General features: G+C 39.9%; 1 protein-coding gene across 2 annotated transcripts in view; it reads right to left on the reverse strand.

Annotated features, from left to right (window-relative positions):
* CHN2 (chimerin 2) overlaps positions 1-22,805 on the reverse strand; it is a 194,760-nt gene that overhangs the window by 79,234 nt on the left and 92,721 nt on the right. For both annotated transcript variants that reach the window (XM_007053641.4, XM_037890493.2), the window contains exons 4-6: positions 11,254-11,285; positions 8,342-8,455; positions 6,485-6,770 (exon numbers count right to left, since the gene is read on the reverse strand). In XM_007053641.4, coding sequence (XP_007053703.1) covers positions 6,485-6,770; positions 8,342-8,455; positions 11,254-11,285 — 432 coding nt within the window. The remainder of the gene's footprint in view (positions 1-6,484; positions 6,771-8,341; positions 8,456-11,253; positions 11,286-22,805) is intronic.

Consider the following 22,805-nt stretch of genomic DNA (forward strand, 5'->3'; position numbering starts at 1 on the left):
GTAGGCATCTCCTCCCTCCTGTGCAATCTTGTAAAGATCACTCCCTCTCGGTCTTTTAAAGAGTCTGTTGTGGCTCCAGGTTGGCAGAACAGTTCAAATCTTATACAGACGGGGCGGTGGGGGGGCAGAAGAGGGTTCCCCTGTTAGCAACATACAGCACACTCTGGGACACTCCTGAAAGGAAATCCTCAATATACATGAAATACTATCCAGGCATCTGTCCCAGCTGAGACACTAGAGATCAGCTAGAATCCTGTGACAGATTCCCATGCTAGTGGGGGCTGCAGAAAATAAAGGATAAAGAAGGAAGAGAAGGCTAGAAGGTCCTGTTTAGTGTTGGTCAGGAGTGGGACCTGGGAGAAGTCCAGGGAAGGTGGGTGGGGAAAAGAGGAGTGGAAGGATGGGGTGGAGAAGCTTTCAAATGGGTCAGCTGAGCTTTGAATAATAATGCACATGTGTGGATGTTCTGTAAACTGAATCAGACCAGAGGTTTCCCGAGTTTGGCTATCTCCAGCTAATTCTGATTTACAGTAATGAAATGCTGTGATCTCAATGAGATCTAGTTCCATAATCAGATTACATCTAAAATCAAATATACTTTGAGAACAATATACCTCAGTCTCAAACTGCCCGATTATTTTCTGTGGGAAAGCATGTGAGAGCAGCATGACTAATGACTACAATAGCACCCATTACTTTTTCCAGCAAAATTATTCTTCCTTTTTTGTCACCTGTTCCTGAATAGGAACAACTTTCTTATCTGTCTCACTATATTATTTTACTGGGATTTTTTTTCCTGCAGTAATCTAAGACCTTCCAGATTCCATAATATAATTGTCATTTCAGCTTTTCAATCTTATTGCAATATTAATTTTGGGCTCTTTCATTTGCACATAAATGCTTGGGACTTCCTTCCAGCAAAATGGGTAAAAAAGTTACGATGTCAAGCAGCAATATTTCAGCTTCTATGAAACAGAGCACCAATCAGGGACTGCTACGATACTGCTGTTTAATGAAGTTTCTGAGCACAGCCCTTCATGATCTTTGCTCCAAATGCCAAGTTTTTCCTCACAGATTATGCGGGCTCCTTATTGTTACAAGCACATCTCACCAATTGCCTATAATCATAGAGCAGTCTGTGTAGGCATTTTGTGATTGGACTCTAACAAACATACATTCCATATACAAACAATGCGTACATTTGAATCAACTTATACACACTGAGCCTGATCCTACTTTCATTGAAGTCAACAGGTGTATTGCCATCAAGTGCAAAAGAGGAGGACTGAGCATTATAACTTTGCAGACACATTCTAATAATGCAGTTACTTACAACTAGTCCTCTATCAAATTGATAGTTATAATGGAAAGAGACACCTAAACGTATTGCCATCATTTTAAAATGCAAAACCTTTTGAAGATATTTTCATAAATTTCGTACAACCTATACAGTATTAGAGGAAAAAATGTTCTCCTGGTCAGTAATATGCAGAGCACTTAACAGAGTAATAAAAACTGTCATGTGATCATGGCAACACACAATTTCAGAACCATATATTTTACTAATGAATGACTACTGTAAATTTCTTTTTTAAAAGAAGATTAATTGCTTATAGCAAGCAAACTTTTCTTCCAGCATTCATACTGTGAGCTGTTTATCTGCATCTTGCTATTGCATATTCTGTACTTGCCCAATCTGAAGAGTGTTCGATGAATAGAAAAAATGCAGAATATGCAATCGCAATCCCCAGTATGGGTTGGAGAGGAACCCTAAGTATGCTCAATTATATAACGTTCCAATAAGGGTTTGTTCATTTTTTCATGGAATACAGCTTCACAATCCCTATGTAAGTCCAAACAGGTTAAAATGACTGTCAATATTACCTATTTTGCTAAACTAGTATCTTGCAGAATTTATGTCCCCTATCTTCCTCATTCTTCAAGAGTATTTAACCTCCGTTTGGATTAAACATGTTTTAACCCACTCTAAATAAAATGTGGCGAGTGCACGTCTACAAATCTTCCAGCTACTCAGATAGACAGAAAGACGTTTGCATGATACTTAGTCATTATCAGGTATCTCAAAGGTAAACATTCTCTCAGGATTACTCCAAACAGGATTAGTAAAAATACACAAACAAACAAAAACAGCTTAATTTGGCACATGAACCACCTCTCTTGTACTGTAATGGGCAGTACTCCACTAATTACAACCTCCCAGAATCCACATCATGGGAGTAGACAGGTACCTCAGGCAATTCCAAGTCATTCTATTCAAATTTGTGAATCCTCTTTCTAGATAGTGCCTCTGTGACAACCTTCCATTGACCTACCCAAAGGGGAAAAGGGCCTCTGGAATGACTGAGATGTTTAATAATTTCTGTTGTCAACACAGGACAAGAAAGAATGGATAGATCTCCTAAATAGCATAACAAATCTACTAAAGAAATGAATGCCTTGAGCACCAGTTTCACAGCTTTGGAAATGGTATCAATATGAAGTGAAATTTCACTTCAAAAAAACCTAATCTATGAGTACTGGGGCATAACCTGTACTGTGCCAAATTCTCAAGCCCTTTTGGGGAAATAATGAAAGTCTCTCTCCACTATTTTCTTTCCTAGCATTTCAGAAATGTTCAAAATATTCCAGGCAGCCCAATCAAACAAGGCAGTTCAATTATTCAAAACTTTCACCTCACCTGTTCACTCCAAAATGCCAAAGAAAATTCATCTTGTACAAAATTCAATTATAGCCACATACAAGTCAAGTAATTTACTTCACAGAAATATGTCAACCTGAATGTTACTTTAGTTCTTTGTGGTTGCCTATCTTTTATTAGTGCTTTGGGTGGGTTTTGATTTGTGACTGAGACATATGCCTTGTATCTATAATGCTGTGCAACAAACCCCAAACAAAAGCAAAGTCTTTTGTACAACTAACCATGAGCCATTACTTCCAAGAAATTTTCCCTGGAATATTTTTTTTTTTTTTTTTAGGTGTAGCATAGAAATAAACCGAGCAAGCCAAAGGGAATCTAGCATCTTATTATTGTGCTTCTACAAAACTAAACTCATATTTTTCTGGTTTATTTCACAGCCCAATCCCTTTTTATCAGGGGTCATACTGAGGAAAATAGGCAGTGGTACTCCTCCAAACTCCACCCATAATTGAAGTTATGCCCATCAACTTGTCCAAATAATGTAGTGATGAGCAGATGTCACTGTGATGGGCACTGTGTCTCAACACATAAACAAAATAGAATAGGGGTGGATTTCCTCCACTAGAGATTAGGTAGCAAATTAAAGTGGCCTTCCCTGGTGGACCCTGCATGTGATGGTCATGGTGGGAATACTACTTGCTTTCCACCTAAGGATGAATGCCTCTGCTGGAGGGCTCAAATCCCCCATGTTGGGGGTCTCAGATTTAAAAGCACTGGGAGAGCGTAGAGGAAACTTCTACCTCATTATGGGCATGCCTGGGGTCACACAGAGAGCAGGCACTCTTTTGCTGCAACAGCATCTCCTGAACCCTGCTGCTCATGAAGCCCCCATCCCTCCACTCCTTAGCATTGATGGCTCCTGCTCCTGACAGCTGGAAGGATTCTGACAGCAGCTCCTCCTCCTGCTCCCTCTTAGTAGTAGCAGCTCCCATTCTTGATCCCCCGGCAGGCAGCTGAGAGAGGTGAATGGGCATATACTGGCCCAATTCAAGCCCTGCTGTTTATCCATTAGTCAGGAACCTGCAAACGCAGCTATTGAAGGTCCCAACCTTGCAGGCATTTACTACAGTACTTACTTGCCTGAAGTTACAGAAGCATACAAATATTTATGGGATGAGGCCTAAGATCCCAAGCATTTACTTTATGGATACACTTTGGGGACTTTGTATGTCAATAATGCTTCCTGACCCCCCCCCCGCCCCACTTTTCACTTAGCTGAGTCTTCGTACACAAAGGGCCCGATCCAACCCATATTGAAGTCAATAGGAGTCTTTCCATTGATTCCACTGGGAGTTGGATCAGACCCAAAGTCAGAAATGTTCAGATTTACGCACAAATTCATAATTAGGCCTCTAAATCAGAGTAGTCCAATTTTCAGAGCTGCTACGCAAGCACTCATCACTCTGCACCTCTAAAAGGTCATTTTTATTTAGGTACCTAACCTTAAGTACCCAAACTTGAAAATTTCAGCCAAAGTCCCAGTATGAAAGAGAATATAATCAGTTATGAAGAGAAGTAGATTAAAATAAAACCCTTTGAAGTGCTCAAGGGCATTGCAGCATATGAAAAATCAGAGATGACAAGAATTGCAACTAAGATTAAACTTTTTTTTTTTTAATAGCTTTGGTTTTGTTTCTAATTAGAGATACCATATTTCCGTAAGTTAAGGAATGTGTGTAGGATTTAGGACTGTAGTGGTTACTGATATTACACTAATGGCACATACTAATGTTTTAAAGTCACCATACTATTTGTCAAATATATTCTCAACACAAAAGAAACTGCTGACCCACCCGTACAGAGAAAAGTCATGTTGTACTAAACTCTGCTTCTCATTACTCATTGTACCCCAAACAAAGTCAAAATATCAACTCTTGTGCCTGATTTAGCATTCAAAAACAGCCAGCATCCAATCACAGGAATCAGCAGAATGAGCAGGACATCGGTCTCTAAATAATTCCTTCCCATATCTTAAAGAGACAAGGTGGGTGAGGTAATCTCTTATTTGGACCAACTTCTATTGTTCCCTTAAAAAAAAAACCCAAAAAAAAAACAAAACCCCACCATCAGTATTCCAAATACTACAGTAGAACCTTAGAGTTACAAACACCAGAGTTACGAACTGACCAGTCAACCACACACCTCATTTGGAACGGGAAGTATGAAATCAGGCAGCAGAGACAAAAAAAAAAAAAAAAAACAGCAAATACTGTACAGTATTGTGTTAAACATAAACTACTAAAAAAAGGGAAAGTTTAAAAAAAAGATTTGACAAGGTAAGGAAATTGTTTCTGTGCTTGTTTCATTTAAATTAAGATGGTTAAAAGCAGCATTTTTCTTCTGCAAAAGTTTCAAAGCTGCATTAAGTCAATGTTCAGTTGTAAACTTTTGAAAGAACAATCATAATATTTTGTTCAGAGTTGCAAACATTTCAGAGTTATGAACATCCTTCATTCCCGAGGTGTTCATAACTCTGAGGTTCTACTGTATTACTGTCACTGGATTTGTGCTGAAATAGAATCTGAATCAGGGCTTTGTCACAACCCTGTTGTCCAAAGATCTTCTCTAGGCTGTGCGATTTTACTAAAAAGCCAGCATTATTAATCCAACTCATTTGCTACTGTGGATGACTATATTTGGATGCCACTTCATCTTATTCAAGAATAAGAGCTACTACAGAGAACAATTCCTATACTGCTGCAATTTGCCTATATCTGTCCTGTTTTACTTTGTGTCAGAAATCCAAACCAGTAACTGTTCAGTCAATGCTGATATGTTACCCATCACACAAAGTAACTTGCCTGGAAATGTCTTTCAGTGGGACAGACAGAGTCATCAGGAAAATAATTATCTCTGCTGTATTCATGTGTGATACATGTTATTTTCCAACAAATACAGTCACTGCTTCCCAAATATCAACTATCTCCCTGAACATTAAAATCATCTAAAACAGGATGCAGAAGTCCCCCCACAAATGAGAATGAGCTAATCCATCCAAAACATCTGCATCAGGAAGAAAGTTTTGTTTGGGCTACTTAGTGCATAGTCCACCTAGAAATGGGAAAAACCACACGTCACTGTTTACAACAGTGTTTATCATATTTAGTGTAATTCTTAATTTTATCTTTTTACCTGGTTACTTTGCGGATGGAGTTCTCAAAGTATTAAGTTCTAGTTCACATACTGCTGTAGCATATCGTCAGGTAAGAGACGGCAAGAAAAATCCATTTTAACTCAGAAGAAAGAAAGAGAAAGAAAGAAGGCAAAGACAATACCCCACTTCAGACCCATTCACCAAAGGACTGGCAGAAAAAAGGAGCTTTGCACCATGCACTGGAAGGTAACAAACTTGAGCTCTGGTGAATGGCCAATGGGCACAAGTTCCACAGTCTGGGACCTGCCACTGAGAATGCCATGCCAACACCTCAGCTTGTCCCAGCCATTGTGTTGGTGCAAAAGGAAAAGCTGTTCCTATGGTAGTCAGGTCCCATACTACATGCATAAAATCATTTGTGTTGGTAGTGGATGGGAAGTCATCATCTTTTCAAAAGCCCCAATTGAACCGTAATTTCAAGTACACGATTGGTTATCAGTCAGTTAACAGGATATAAACATTTCAATGGCTCAGGAGCACTTTAATGACAGCAAAATTAATAGTTAATAATTAATTATTATTATTAAACACTTGTTTCCTTTTAGATTTTCAAACCATTAAAAATATACAGAAAGCATTAGATTGGTTGCCATTTAATACTGAATAGTTACCTTTTCAACTGGTGTATTTTCTTCACTTGTTACACTAGCTTTTCTTGATTCAGTTTTGGTTCTGCTCAGCCTTCGGGATACTTTTTCTCTAAGCAGAGTAGCATATCCAATGTGCTCATAGATGGGGTTTTTGGTCATTTTGGCAATATACTCAGAAGCCTTGGTTTCTATATACAGTGTTATCAAGCCATCTGTTACCAAATCATGGATAGATTCAAACCTTTTCTCCCCCACAAAGTGCTTCCCATCATAGAAAAGCCTGTAGTTTAAGGTCTGATTACCAAACCTGCATTAAAAAAAAAAAGAGAAAGAGAATGCAAAATATCAGAACAACCAGGAGACAGTCTTGCTGATTATACATACATTTTTAGGTCCTAATATTGCAAATGGATCTGTGGGGATGAGTCTCCCACAGAACCCCATTGTGCTCATGTGGATCTGACTGAAGGATTAAGGCCACCTAGTGTTTAACAAGCAATGCCACCCAGAAATGCATGCAGTTAGTCAGTATGTGCTCATCTTGAGGGGGCTGGCACAACACATCAGAGGGATGCTTATACTGATTGACAAAAGCCTATTCTGGACAAACACTGCTATTCATTTCCTACACTTTTCATACAGCAAGCACCACCAACTCTTGGTTCTGCTGATGGCCTTGTTTGTGCACCAATATAACTGATCAGGATGATCTCAGTATAATGTTCATAGCTCTGGAAAATCTCTTCTAGGAAATTTTTGTTACAGACTTACCAAAGGGAGTATAAAATTGGAAACTCTTTTTGCAGGTCTCACAAAAATAGTAACGTTTTTCAAACTTTAAATTTTTTTTATTTTGTTAAAGGTGATAGGATCTGGAGGATATTTCCCAACAAACTATAACAGTTTTAAGATGTACACAATTTTGCACTTAAGTAGGTTGATGTCTCTTTAAAAAAAAAGATGCTAAAGTAAACTTTAGGTTTCTAATAATTTTATTCAGATTCAATATATAAAAGGACCCCGATAAAAGGTTTGAGGCAGTCTACCATTATTACTCACACAATCAAAACCATCAGCATAAAAGTAATCATTTCACAGAAATTTAGCGAACCACCTACAGAGACTCCTTTCCACGCCATCATTGGGGGAGCACACCTTTAGCCCTCTAAAAAACCCCATCAAACAGGTATCTTTTGCAGTATGCCTGGAAGGTCACCAAATTCAGACCAAGGGAGGGGGAAAGCTAGTTCTAGAGTACTGAAGCCTTCACAGAGGGCATCCTGCCAACCGCTCCCCTCTCATTTATAATGAGCGAGACCCAGACATGTGCCCCTTCTGACCATAGTTGTGGCATGGGGAGAGAGGGGCAACTCCTCAGGTTGGCCTGTTCCAACTCATTTAGGGCTTTGTAAGTCATAACAGAGATCTTACACTCCACCCAGAGACCAATGAGCAACCAGTGCAGATCCCGGAGAAGCTTTAGTGTCATGTGTTCCCAGCATGATGCCCTGCTCAGTAAGCGAGCTACTGCATCCCGCACCACTGTCAGTCTCAAAATGGTTTTAAGAAGTAGTCCCATGTACAGAGCATCTGCAATGGTCTAAGCTTGAGGAAACAAAAGCATGCATAACAATGGCAAGGTACGCATCCACAGAGAAAGGTTGCAAACTCTTGGCCAGATGCAAATGGTAAAAAGCTTACTAGGTTACTGAAGAAACCTGATTGTCAAACAGCAGCTGGAGGTTTAAAATCATGCTTTGTTGCAAACCCCAGCAATTAAAGGCAGACAGTCTCTTAATCAAAGGGACTGGTATTATCTCCGCCATCCCTTCCAAATGTCTAGTTAATCTAGAAATGTTTTATTAAAACTGAGTTTACCTAAGAGCTAGAGTGTAGCATCCAGGTTGCCGCTGGCTCTCCCTAAGAATATATGCTCCTTCTACACCTGCAAGTATTTCATCTGCTTGCTCCCGAGAAATAATTCCATGAAACCTGAGGGGAGAAATTTCAGCAATTTACAGAATAATAAGTAGAAATAAAGCTACAAGAAATCATGGCTGATTTAAGTGAGATATATGTGACTAGTAGTAGACCATAATAGGATAGCAACACTAAATACTGCATCAGTGGAACAACCTGGAAACAATTTCAGGTCCCCAAATCCCAGGCCGACAGTCATTAAGCTTCACACAGGTGATGGGATTGAACTGAGAAATGACAGAGCAAAGAGAAAAAGTTGTTCATTACGTGAGTAACTCCACTGGATGATTTTAGAATAATGTCTTTCAATTTGGCCCAGGAAAGTCTTATCCCAGCTACCGGAAAATACTGTGGGCTTGACCATCTGAATTTAAGCAAAGACTTTAGAGCAGGTAAAAATGATGTGGAATCTTGACGTTCCTACCATCACAATACTTGGCCGCTCAAGGAGCAGGAACAATTAGATATAGAAGAACAAGAAAAAAACTTTAAGGCCAAATCCTCAAATCTTGATATAAGAACTTCAAGATACAGAGAATCCACCCTTTACTCTAGTTCAAACCAGCAAGTGACCCATACTCTATGCTGCAGGGGAAGGCAGAAAACCCCCCAGGGTCTCTGCCAATCTGACCTGGGGGAAAAATCCTTTCCAACCCCAAATATGGTGATCAGTTGGACTCTGAGCATTTTTTTTAAGCCAGCTCTAAGGGGGAGCATGATCAGGCATGGAGTTTCCAACAATGGTTACTTTATATGAGAGGAATGAAACAAGAGCCGTAATGAAGGCACTGTCAAATAAAAAGAGATAAATTAAAATTAATGCACGTATTCTAGATAGTATCCTTATTACAAATCTGCCTTTATTTTTTATATATATGGTTTTTAAAAGGAGTGAGGATATCTGCACTGCTTCTTTAAATGTGTGGCAGAAAGGCAGGAAGATGCTGGTGAAGGTTCTAGTCAGGTGCACTATAGGGACATAGAGAAATAGATGAAGAGTAGCCTTAGGGATAATATTGTTTTCCTTATTCCAATAAAGTTCCTTGGCCAGTTTCTGTAGAAAGCAACAATTTCTGTGATTCATCCCCCCATGACAAAAGGAACAGGCCCTAAGACAAACAGCTGACTTTACATTGATCAGTTCTTCAGCTATGACCTTTAAACAAGGACAAAATACAGTCTTTAAAGTAGTTTAAATACTACGTTGTGCACATTTTTGCTAGCTGATTCACTAAATCTTCCCTTTGAGCTTTTAAAAGCTTCTATTTTAAATGCTGCTGTCTAAAAATAGAGTAAATATGTTAAAAGCTTCTAGCCCTAAGCATTGTCTTTTTTCTGACATAATATGTCAGAAATGGTAGGTTTAAAATGCTGCCTCTGGTTTGGTAGGGAAAAAAAAGAAGAAAAACATTTTAGATGTAAAGAGAACTGAACAGCAATTGCACTTGTCACTTTTTCATGCTGAATACATATAAGAAACATTAAGTTTTAGGTGATCTTTCCAAAGCATTACTAGGCATACTTCCTTTTTAAAATTATGATTGATTTGGACTTTCCTACTATGGTGATGAATCACGGGCATTTTCTAAGTCAGCCAATTAGAATGAACATCTCTAAAATTACACAATTTAAATGCATCTTTATTAATAAACTCACTGTCATTAATATCAAACAAGTCCAGTTAACAAGAATGAGTTTAGGCTCTTAGTTTTCTCTTGGCTGTTAGCTGTAATACACACACTGTCAATAACGACCAGTTTATTGTACAAAAGACAGTGATAATAGTTTTAAAAGATCTAGAGCTAGAAAGCATGGTGGTTCAATTTGCTAGGTGCTATCTTTCAAACTCTACTGTACTTGAGTGGCTATGACTGAATTCCGTATTGTCACAGGTTATCTTTTAAAAATGCAACTATAATAATTAGGAGCTCTTTAATAATTTGACAGCTGCTGTACCCTAAGTGTGAAAAAACCCTAAAATATGAAATTATATAGTTAATCCTTATTGCAAGCTAAACAGCAGGCCTCAGAAAAGTACCATATTGAAGGGAAAATTCTCATTCTTACACAGCTGAAGTAAAGGGTCTCGAATGAGCTGTAACAATGGCTGTGGCCCTTGAACACTATCTATACAGGGCTCTAGGTCAAGGGACATGCAAGCCATTTGGAGATAACAATCCCACTTCATAGAGGGAGAATGGAGTTCCTCTTTTGAGGCCTCAGAGTTGCCTGCCCTTTTCCCTTCCTTGCACTGGAAACACACCACTTCAGGCCTCGTATGCCCATGGGATAAGGCAGCCTTTAGACCTGAAGCAGTCTCATACTCTCACTGACACTGTAGTGCTGGGTATCAGTGAGAAGAAAGTACAGTAAGCACACATCAAAAAGAAGGAAGAATAGGATGAGCGAGATTGAGAAAAACAGTAAAAAATAAAAGGGGGTTAAAAGTTACAACCAAAAAATGATCAAGGAAGGGAGAGCTGAAACAATCTGAACCATTCTTCCCCAAATCACCCCGGATTTGTTTTTAGACACCATCCATGGTTTTGTCCATCTCTAGTTGACGTACATGCTGAAGTGGTGGTACAGGCCATGCACTATTGGGCAACAATAATGAATCCATGTGCAACTGGAATATTAGACATTCAAAACATTTTCATGCTAGGACTATGGAAAGTGAAATGAAATATTTTGCCATAATACCTCCACTATGGTATTGTTATTTCTGTATTAATAATTTCAAAAGGAATGCATGACACCTCAAGTGATTACTTATCAAAGAATTAAAAATAGAATAGTATAATACATACTCTCTTCCATAATATTTTGGTCTGTTGTCCACCTAAAAGTAAAAAGAAAGAAAAATATTAACAATATACTCAAAATTACACCAGTAACATTAAAATAAAGGTCAAGCAAAGAAACACTGATCATCAATTAAGACTGCGGCATCAAATTCAGAGCATATGCTTAAGCTATCAAAACAAGATAAACAAGAGCACCATGGTATGTGAAGTTTAAACTGAAGTTATAGTACACAGAGAACATATGGTGAAAAATAAAATAAAATAAAAAACAAATAAGCAGTTTTATTTTCACGGATTTGTGAGGACTATAAATATAGCAAATGGTAAAACAAATGGGGCAACGTAAGTCAACTGTACTAGATGTGATCAAACAGATGAAGAATTTAATATTTTTCTCTCATCTATTATTTATATTACATAATAAGACTATTTTTGTCCCATACTGTTTCTTAGCCATTGTTGCCTATAAATGGCAAATGTCTAAAGCTGAAGAATTTAACGTTCTCAGAAGATTTTAAAAAACCCCAACAAAACAAAAAACCCACCAGGATTTATGGATTTAATTCTAGTCTGAAATTCCTCATGTCTCAGCAAAGCATGAGCCTGATCCGAAGTACACTGCCGAAGTCAATGGAAAGACTTCCAATTATTTCAAATGGCTTTGGACCAAGCCCTAGTAGAGTAACACGCCTATACTCAAACTTCAGCTATTCTGACATGTTGGTTTACCACTCAAGCTGCAGTCCTATAATGAACTCTGAGCTGGGGTACCTTCATTTATCGAAAGCCTTTGTTTTAATCGTTTGTATTATTTAATTGCCTGCTTTATCTGAATTATTACATTGTCTCAATTTCAGCATGCGATCCACAGACAAGTGCATGGTGGCTCTGTATAATGAGAAGGATCCGATTTCAGTTCTGACTTTCTTTACCAATTGTAAACAAACTGATACAGTATTACTCTGTGAATGTTCCACTGTGTGGTGTAAGCTAGGTATTGAGTTCCACAAAAAGTTCCATGAAGTTGAAAATCCTCAGTCCTCAGAGTTCATGGACTTGGTTTATACAGACAAAAAGAACAGATTTACAAAATAGTTTATCTTAGACTTTGTGGAGACAGCAGAAATATGAGGCAGCATAAAAAGCACCAGAGAAACCTGAAGTACACACACATTTTTCAGTTGTTTACAAGCGAAACAAACACTACACCAGCAGGGGGCACTTCTTTCAAAGGTTTCATACACATGGTTTTTGTTTAATGTTTGCTCAACATTTATAGAAAAATATTTGCTTTTTGAATATTAATTTAAAAAATGTCAATTTTTTACTGCCCAATTATTACCTGAATTTATGTATAGTGCGTTAGGAAAATTCTCAGAGGCTATTTCATATAGCTGGAATATATATTTTTTTTTACATGACTGGCACTATAATTTCTCTCCAGCTATGATCTTTAGCTGTAGCCTTTGATACTGCTCTCTTATATGGCATGAAAAATACAACTGGAACCAGAATGTAGGCTTGTAAACTTAAAATAAAAATCAATTAAGCTCTATTTTTTTTTTTCAAATGAGCTCTACTGGGCACTGGAAGCTGGCACCATACTTCCAAACAACAAATATATGAAATTACAGAAAAAGTAATTTTCTGCTGGTGCAATAATCCATACACTGCTGTACTGAGACGTCTGACCTGGTACCCTGAGGTCATGGAGACTAGGCATCTCAGACATGATATAAAGAAATTAGTGTTAGAAATTACTTCCTTTCAGTAGTCCAACAGCAGCATCAAGCCCTTGAATCCCCTACTTCAGAACAGTAAATTGCTACAACAGAGCACAGGAACACTTTGGATATTTAAGAAGACGGAATAAAAGAAAGAATAATTCTCGTACATTGAACTCAGAGCAAAATCTGAAAAATGTCCGAGCACAAGTTTTCAATTTCTAGACACTTACAAACATCCTGTATAAACAGTGAATGGTCAGATAATTTTTAGCAGGATTGCCAGTTAGAATTTTGGTTTTAACCTCCCTAGCTCATTTCTGATGAGATTGCAGACAGGGGTTAAATGAAAGGGAAAGAAGGGAGTAGGGGGGAGGCATTATCCTTATTAAATTAAAGTAACCAGCAAAATGCAGAAATGTGCAGGATGTTGAGAGCTTCTTTTGTTAAATATTTACCATTCAAACCTAGTCATGTGAAACCCATATATACATACACTTAGGCACAGGTGGCAGGCTCCTCTGGCCACGGTGTGGGGAGATGGGGGGGGGGGAAATCGGGTGGAAGGGGCAAGGCCAGGTGAGCTAGCCTCCCTGAAAGCGGTATTCACGCACCACCCATGCACCTAAGCATAAAACTAGAGAAAAGTCAATCTCAAAGTAATATAATCCTGATAATGAGAGAAGGACAACATATTTTGCATTTACATAGTGTGACAGATATGGCAATTTCCTGCAATATCTTTGTGAGATCTTACTGTTAAGTTTATGTACCATTGTGGGCCAGGGACTGTATGTAATTCCACTGGGGAGAGTGACCACAGCTCTGCCAGGAACTAAGAACAGCATGAGGTGATTAGGCAAATTCACTTGGGTGGTAAACCTCTAGAGAAGTACCCCTACCTGCGGACACTCACGTATATTAGTTCAAACTGGATTCTCCAGAGACCAACAGATCAAAAAAAACCCCAAGGGACTTTTGGATAAATAGCCTAAGTTTAAATTGACTCAGGGCCTGCTTTCTGATCCAGCAAATGGACAGGACTTCCTGCCCATGGTGGACCCTATTCCTTCCTGGGAAGGGTTGGAAGGACTTTGGCCGACTGAGGCCCCATAAGACTGATACATGTCCTCTGGTGAGCTTTTAGCATGTATACAGGAACTTTGTTTTTTATGTTTTTTCCCTAATGCTTTCACCTTAAGAATAAGTGTGCTTGCTTATAAAGGACTATGTGGAGCTTGTGACCGCTAGCTATTACAGCTGTTCATAGCCTTCAAACAGAAAGCAAAGACACTAGCCTATTTAGGCATTCTGGCTTTCTGGGAGTAACACAATGTAGTTAGGGAACTGTGCAGCCTGGAAAAATCCTGGTCAGGAGAAAGAGAGATGCGAGTCTCCACCCAAGAGAGGTGATAGCCTAGAATGGGTGCCCTTGGTGGACCATGGAGGGGAAATACATGTGCAGTTTCCCTGAACTATGACATATAGCACCTTTCTTCTTGGAGGATCTTAATATACCTATGGGCCAGACTGATGATTTGCTACTCACCCTGAGTAAGGGTCTCAGAACGTGGCCCCAGGTGCACGTGAAGCCCCTGAATACAACCTCTTAGGTGGACACAGTGGCTAGTTAGCATGGAACACGATAACACTCACAACAGACTCTGGTTCAGCTGAAGCCATGTCAGCCTTTATCCCACAAATGAAGCACTGCACCTAGCAGATAAAGAGCCAGGCACCTGTTGTGTTGAGCTAACACTGACCAGCATTTGCTGAATTCTTATATAACCAGTATGGGTGGCCTCTGCTACACAATAATCAATAGCATGTAAGCAATTACAAGCCCAGCCCCACTGCATGAGTTCCTTACAGCAGGCAGGGCACTGCACAAAACGTGCAAGGAAGACATTTTTGGCAAAAAAATAAAAAAATGAAATTGCATCTTTAATGTTCTTACAGAGAAGCCAAAATCTCAATTTTTAAAGTTTCATCTGAAAGACACACGCAGAGTAAACATCATGGCACTCAATTTATCTCAGAAAGCTATAGGGCTAAGACAGCAAGGCTGGGATTTTCATTTATTTCCAGTTGTCTGTAGAATCTCAGGATCATGTTCAAGAACATAACACACTAGAATGACACAATCAACCTAAAAATACCTCCACAAACCTCAACAGACTCTCAACTCCTGCCAGGCCATTTCTTTAGACAGGAACCTGAATAGACAGACAGATCTTGCAACATATCTTGAAGGCCCATAAACTCAGGTTCTGTCAGACCAGGGAGGAAATCACATTGTAGACATGGTGAGTTAGCTGCTGAAAATGTTCTACTGCAGCTATATCAATCTATGGCCTACCACTGAGAAGATCCTCATTGATTTCAGCCACCAGAAATGAGCATGACGAGATTGGAGGTTTCAAGATAACTAAGAGCTATTTCATATTAGACTTTATAGATCAAAATCAACACGTTGACTTACACCTGTAATCAAATAGGAAGCCAGTGATGTGTGTGGAGCAAAGGTTTACACTCCCGAGGAATCTTGTAGTAATATTTTGTACTAGCTGAAATTTGTGCATGAACTTCAAGGGAAATTCCATACATCTCAGTGAGCAAGACTGACTGAAACTCAGCCAGGGGTTACTTTTCCCCACCTGATGTGAATGAGTCCAAAATAAACAAACTCACTTTGAGGACCATTCTGCTTACTTGGACTTCACAGAAATCATAGCAGAGAAGAAAGCTCTTACCATCTCCACTGGAGCCACAATATACTTTTCCACAGTTTCTCTATGGAAGAAACAGTTGCATTTCACAACTGACCAACACAATTTCCACCATTCATGCATCATCTGTGCCAGATCAGCATTATAAAGTGTTGACCAGTGAGGAGAGTGCAGCGTGAGGGAGTACTCAGGACCACCATGCCAATAGACAAAGATGGTGATTATGATAATCACCCAGACTGGACCAATAAAAAAGGTCACCTCTGTACAATAAGAGTAAGTGTGAGCCCTAACCTCCAACTGTAGGCAATAATGGTCTGATCTAAGAAGTGTGCAATCACCAATCCCCCTCCCACAATTCAGAGTGACCACTATTGTCCACTGAGCCAGAAACCACACTGAATAGTTTCAAGGTTATTGTTGTTGCCATGAGATCCTTGAAGAGTCATCATCTGCATGGATGCTAAAATCACTCAGGGCAATAAGCCTCAGTGACTCCAACACCAGGGCAGATAAGCAATTTGTTAAATCAAACAGGAAATCAGAGCTGTAGTGGAGTAGCCTGTAAACATAACTACCCCAGGATCCATACAAAAGCTGGACAAACAAATCTAATTTTAGAGTCAGAGACTTCCCATGCTTAAACTCAAATTAAACCAACGTAACCACTGCACTTCTGCACTGTCCTTCTGAAGATCAGGTTTCAGAGAGTCTGGGCAATCCAACCCTGATGCCTAGACTGTTAAAGTACATTCCCCCATCCCCCTACCAAAACACTTATTGGAACATTTATTCTAGGTTTCCATGATTTCCCCCGCTATGTTATCGCATATTCTCCAAAACACAGGCTGGAGTAGTACCAAGAGTTTATATTCAATACTTAGGTTAATTTAGTTCTTTCTCATTAAATCTATTCGTTAACTTGGCTAATTAAGCATAGTTCTTTTAAATAATATTAAAGCTTTACTACATTTTAATATCCTTGAAATTGTGATTCCTTTTTAGACCAGGATACTTTGCCCAGAGTGATATTCAGTGTACAGCATATTGCAATAAAGTCCTATGCCACTGTGCAGGATAATTCTCCACAAAACTATTGGGAATCATGCATGTGGGAGATGAATATGTCCTAAAATGGCAGATTGTCATTTCAAGTATATCATCTGCATCCAAGTCACACTGCACTGAAATGAGAAGTCACCCTGAAGAGTTCTTTCCATTTAAGTACTGTCACAGAAATAACATATGCCTAATTTCAATAAATGTTCTCTCTCCTTTACTTTATTCTATGAGAAAGACACTAATTTATGCATAAAAAAGAGCTAAACGTTTAAAGTAAAAAGGAGTCAGGGAGATAAGAGCCATTTATTCTCAAATCATAGAGATTAAATAATGCTACTTTAATTGCATTATTGATCAAATCTTCCAGTCTTTATTTATCGAAACCCTCATCTGATGTCAATGGGAGTTTTAACTGTGTAAGGACTGCAAGTTTTGGCCTTATGTGTATACCAAAAAGGTACAGCAATACATATATTCCAGCTGACTCAGACAATCCTTTGTGTGTGGCAAGATTAACAACTGCTTTGGACTTGATTCTCTGGGGCACTACCCCACAGCATCAGTGATCATATGTTGGGAGTGGATCAATGGTAGGAAAGGGAAGGGGGAAACCCATAGCAGAGTTCAGAGTGGCAGCCATGTTAGTCTGTATCAGCAAAAAGAACAAGGAGTACTTGTGGCACCTTAGAGATTAAAATGTATTTGAGCATAAGCTTTTGTGGGCTAAAGCCCACTTCATCAGATACATGCAGTGGAAAATATAGTAGGAAGATATATATATATTACACACACATACACAGAACATGAAAAAATTTCATGTTAAAATTCTCTGTATATACATATATACACACATATATCTGGTTTCAGAGTAGCAGCCATGTTAGTCTGTATTCGCAAAAAGAAAAGGAGTACTTTAATTTGTTAGTCTCTAAGGTGCCACAAGTACTCCTTTTCTTTTTACACATATATCTATCTTCCTACTGTATTTTCCACTGCATGCATCTGATGAAGCGGGCGTTAGCCCACAAAAGCTTATGCTCAAATAAATTTGTTAGTCTCTAAGGTGCCACAAGTACTCCTCGTTCCATAACAGAGTGGAGCTCCATTATGCCTAATCTTTTACGCCAATGGCATAGGAGCCTGCATGGACCTTGCATCTGTGGAATTTAGGGCTGCTCCTCTGCATCCCTAACTTACACCAGTGCTAGACAGTCCTAAATAATGGAACTGGTTCACACATCCCTCCAATCCATGGACAGGGTGGAGAATCAAGACCTTAGACTCAGCAACGTCAGTGCGCTCATTTCTGGCAATGGAGACAGTTTCTCTACATGTTTAACCAGATATCTTTTGCACTCAGAATTATGCCTAATGATTTTATAATCATTTCCAGTCTACCATCCATAAAAACAACTCTCAGTTCAGTTAGACCCCATGAGAGCAGTCTAGTAAGATGTGAAGGTTCAGAAAAAGGAGTTAATCTTTAGATTATTTCATGTTATGGCTGGATTACCACTATAAACTGAGCACAAACTGTACCTCAGACTCATCAACGCAACAGGTTAGATAAGACTGTAAGCCCCTTTAAATCAAAACGGAAAAGTCTTGTGTAGTATCTCAGCAGCTGGCTAATGTAAAGTTCTCACCTCAAACAAATCATTTTAAACACCTATTTAGAAACCTCACGTTCACAAGACCTAGAGGACTAAGTGTCCTTCGAAACATAATAAATGAAGAAATGGAGAGCTCATTTTACAACAGTGATTCCTAAGCAGCTTAACCTTGGAAAAAAATGTAACTACAATACTACAATTCTAGCAAGTGATTGAGTCTACTTACCTCTTTTTATTATAATTGAACTGTTACCTACTTGTCAGTCAGTCAATAAGGGATCAAAATATCCACTCTTGGTTTTGCTAAAAGAATTGTCTCATGACACTGTCAGAATATTTGAATTAGTACTAGTAGTATTTTAGTAATGCCTAGCGGCCACAACTGGGAATCAGTGCCTCATTTTACACAGTCACTGTACACACATTTAATTAAAAGATGGTCCCTGCCCCAAAGTTCTTATGATCAAAGTAACAGTTTACCGTCTAAGCAATCCTGCCTAGGTAACTGATAAGTTTTATATGTTTTGGTATGACCATTGGTCCTGGGAGTTCCACAATTAAGTCTGGGGTGATGGTGGACCAAGGCCTAGCTGGAGTCTTCAGAGGGACTAATGTGCCATGGGGTCTAGTCCGGGGCATTTGGGTACATGCACAGCACTCAGAGGAGTCTATGTAAACTTGGACTTTGACCCGCATGTGGGGCCACGAGAAAAAAAAAGGGCAACCATGCAGGAGGTGTTAAGGCTGCCAAAGTGATCAATGGAATGTTGTGGCACAGTTCTAGGACCTCCAGTTGGGGGCATCCCAGGGGAACATATATGGGAAGGATGTTATCCTGTCCCCCATGGAGTGATGCATATTATCCCCTAATGGCATCGACTTGGTCCTTTGGGTGAATGGGTCTTCTTTTGAGGTAGACTGGATGTGGGAGACCAGTTCTTGATGAATTGCGGCATTGACAAAATTAGTAGGCTTGAAGACAGAGGGGCTTGAAGGTAGGTACCTTGTTTTCCGGTAGTATTCCCCTTTTTGTGATGGAGTATCAGCTTTCCCACTTTGGTCTCCCAGGCGGTAGGGGATAGTAAACTCAAATTGAGACAAGAACAAGGCCCACTTTAACTGCCTCCGGTTCAAAGTTCGGGTCTTGCAGCAGTACATGAGGTTCTTCTAGTCAGTAAAAACCTGTACTGGATGCCAAGCTTCCTCAAGGTGGTGACACCGTTCTTCAAAAAGCAATTTTGACTGCAAGAAGCTCCTTGCCCAGTATTTCATAGTTCATTACTATGGGGGGGAATTTTCAAGCGTAGTATGAACATGTGTGCAGAACTGGCTGGGGTCCAAGTCACTGCGAGAGTACTGCCCGGAGAGTCACATTGGGGCATGTGCCAGAATCAGAGCTGTGGTGAATGCAGTATTGAGGTGGTCAAAAGCATGCTGGATATCAGGAGACCACGTGAAACGAATGGCTTTATGAAGGAGGGAAGTCAAGGGGCCTGTGTGTTAGAGAAGTTGGCAATGAGTTTCCTATAAAAATTTGCAAAACTCAGGAAAACATGAAGTTCTCAAACAGTCCAGGGTTCTGTCTAGTTACAGATGGCCTCCACCTTCAGTAGGTCCATCTGGACAAAAAGGATGGCATGAAGAATGTTCCCTGCTCTCCTCCCACCCTACAACTTACACACTTCGAAACATCCAGAGCGTCAAGATAAGCCAAATATCCAAAATGCCACTTTAGGTGGTACAGTTAAAACTCCATGGCTGGGTCTTTATTATGTATTAATTAGGGCTGTAAATTAATCTCAGTTAATGCATGTGATTAACTCAAAACAAATTAACGCTTTTTTTTAAAAAAATGAGTGTTAATCGCACACCTCTGGAGACAGGACTCAGCGGCGGACAGGTGGGGAGGGAAACACCTCCGTCCTTAGGGCTGAGTGAGGGGGGCCACCACCCAGGGGAGCCCGCTCACCTCCCATCGCCCTGCTCCACTGCTGCTCCTGCCTCCCCGCTTACCCCACGGAACCGCCTCTGGCCAAGCTATGCCGGACTGGGAGCCTGTCTCCTGTGCAGAGCAGGGGTAGGGGGTAGGCTGATGTCGAGGTGTCCATCTCCCCCAGCCTGTGTACCTGGTCCCCACTGAGCTGGAGGAACCTGTCTGCTGCTGGCTCAGGAATGAGTGCTCTGCCAGCAGCTGCTGCTGGCTGAAAATGCATTCAGGCTCCTGAGTGCTCAGCTTAGAGACAGCACTCCTGCCCCCCAACACACACACACACTCCCCACCCTCACCCCCAAACACACACACCCACCCCAAACCAAAATCTGAAATGGCACCCCTGGTCTGAGCCAGGAACAGCCAGAGGGCTACGGGATGGCTGTGGGCTCCAGCAAGATGCGGCCCTCGTGCAACAGCACAGAGTCTGCCTTGAGCTGCAGGCCACGTGCCAGGCACCACAAGCTGCAGCAGCACAGAAGTAAGCAATTAACACCCAAAATATTTAAATAAATGATATTCTAATATTGTTTAAGAGTGCGATTAAAACTGTGATTAATCACAGCTACTTTTTAAATCTCAATTGTGATAATTTTTTCAATTTGTTTGACAGCTCTAGTATTGATTATTGATGATGATGATGATTGATGATGATATTTTGTTCCTTTAGAATCCTAGGTCTCACATTTCAGCTGAGAAAAAGGCATTTTTGTAAGAGAAAAAAAGACCCTCTCCCTTTCATTATCATACAAAATTAGAGAGGAAATTGCTTTTTCTAGGAACCATATTTTTTGCTTGCTTTAGACACAACCCAGCTGGAATTCAGAACAATGAACATAGTAATTAGCTGACATTTCTCTACATAATAATATAAGTTAAAGCTCTAAGGCCTTGTCTACACTAGGGAAATTTCAGACAAATTTCTCACTGTTGCTAACACTGGTTCGGTGGAACCACTGTTAACAATATTGAAAGCCCTAATGTAGATAAGCCCACTAACCTGCACACTGTTATCAAGACTGTGTCAATAAAACTTGCTCTGAGCAGATCAGTCGAAGCTAACTATACTGAATGGCTCTAAAAATGTAGCCTATTATCAAATATAATATATTTCAAGACTCATTGCAAGACAACCCCCATCTCCCGCTTCCAAAAAAAAAAAAAAAAAGAGAGAAAAGAAAGAAAACTTGGTTTACCCATAGTTACTGAAAGTGTCCCCAAGTCAAGCACTGTCAGCATTCATCCTGTAATTTCTTACTTTATTAACACGAAAATATTTTTGAAATAAAGACTCACTTAAATTAAAAACAACATGTTGAAATGGCATTTTCAAACTGAATGCTATTAAAAATATTATTCTGGTATAAAAACAAGAAGTGGCACATCTTGCTATAACTCTTTGCTGCAAATGTGCCATTTTCAACCACCATTTCAGTAGCACAATCCCAGAGACACACTATATATATATTGAGTCAAATATCAGGGGGTAGAGAAGGAACTCCCTTCTCTTCAGGTATAATAATGCCTGCATCTGTAATTTTCACTCCATCCTTCTGAAAAAGCAGATTTTTTACCCACGAACGCTTATGCCCAAATAAATCTGTTAGTGTTTAAGGTGCCACCTTGTTGTTTATATACACTGACTTTCTATCATAAAAGAACACACTTCTTTATTGTATATCTTTATACTTGCAAACATCAGCACACTGTTCTTGAAACTCTCACTCCAGCTGAACATTGCTTTTAAAGTAAACTTTTTATTTGTAAAGGATGCCCATCATTAAAATATTGTGGAAGGAATCTAGAAAAAACAAGGATACTGGCAGAAATCCAATGTTACCGGAAAGATGGGCTATTCACAGTGCTCACACTGCCGGTGGTTATTAATTAGAAATCATTAGATATCCCAACTCTCAACAATTCAGCATGTATCTGAACTGGAGTGATGACCTGTTTTCGCTGACAAGATTTTTATCCAGGTGGTAGTGAAAAGAGTATAATGTAGGAAAGCTCAAAGATACAGAGCCATAAATTACTTACAGTCCTGTCTTAACTTTTACACAGATGGTTTACTTACTGCAGGTGCAATGGGTAGGGGAGAGGCTGCGGTCCTGGTGGGACAGAGGAGAGCCATAGACCTCCCGCCAGGACTATGAGGAGAAGGAGAAGTCCCTGGCCACAGAAGAGCCCACCCCTCTGCTGAACAGTTCCTGCCTGGGGAGGGCTCCCAAACACCTGGCTGGTGAGTGAGAGAGCTGGGACCATGACAGTGTAGCTGCAGAGAACTCTCTGCATGGCCCTGGGGCAGGTGACACTGGATCCCTGCAGGTGCCAGGTGCAGGAGGGAGGCTGCAGTCCTGGTGGGGCAGAGCAGAGACCCCTGGCCAGGACTATAAGGAGGAAGATGTATACAGGAATTTATGAGACTTTGTGATGT

This window comes from Chelonia mydas, chromosome 2, assembly GCF_015237465.2.
Source record: "Chelonia mydas isolate rCheMyd1 chromosome 2, rCheMyd1.pri.v2, whole genome shotgun sequence".
In the NCBI taxonomy this organism is placed as follows: domain Eukaryota; kingdom Metazoa; phylum Chordata; order Testudines; family Cheloniidae; genus Chelonia; species Chelonia mydas.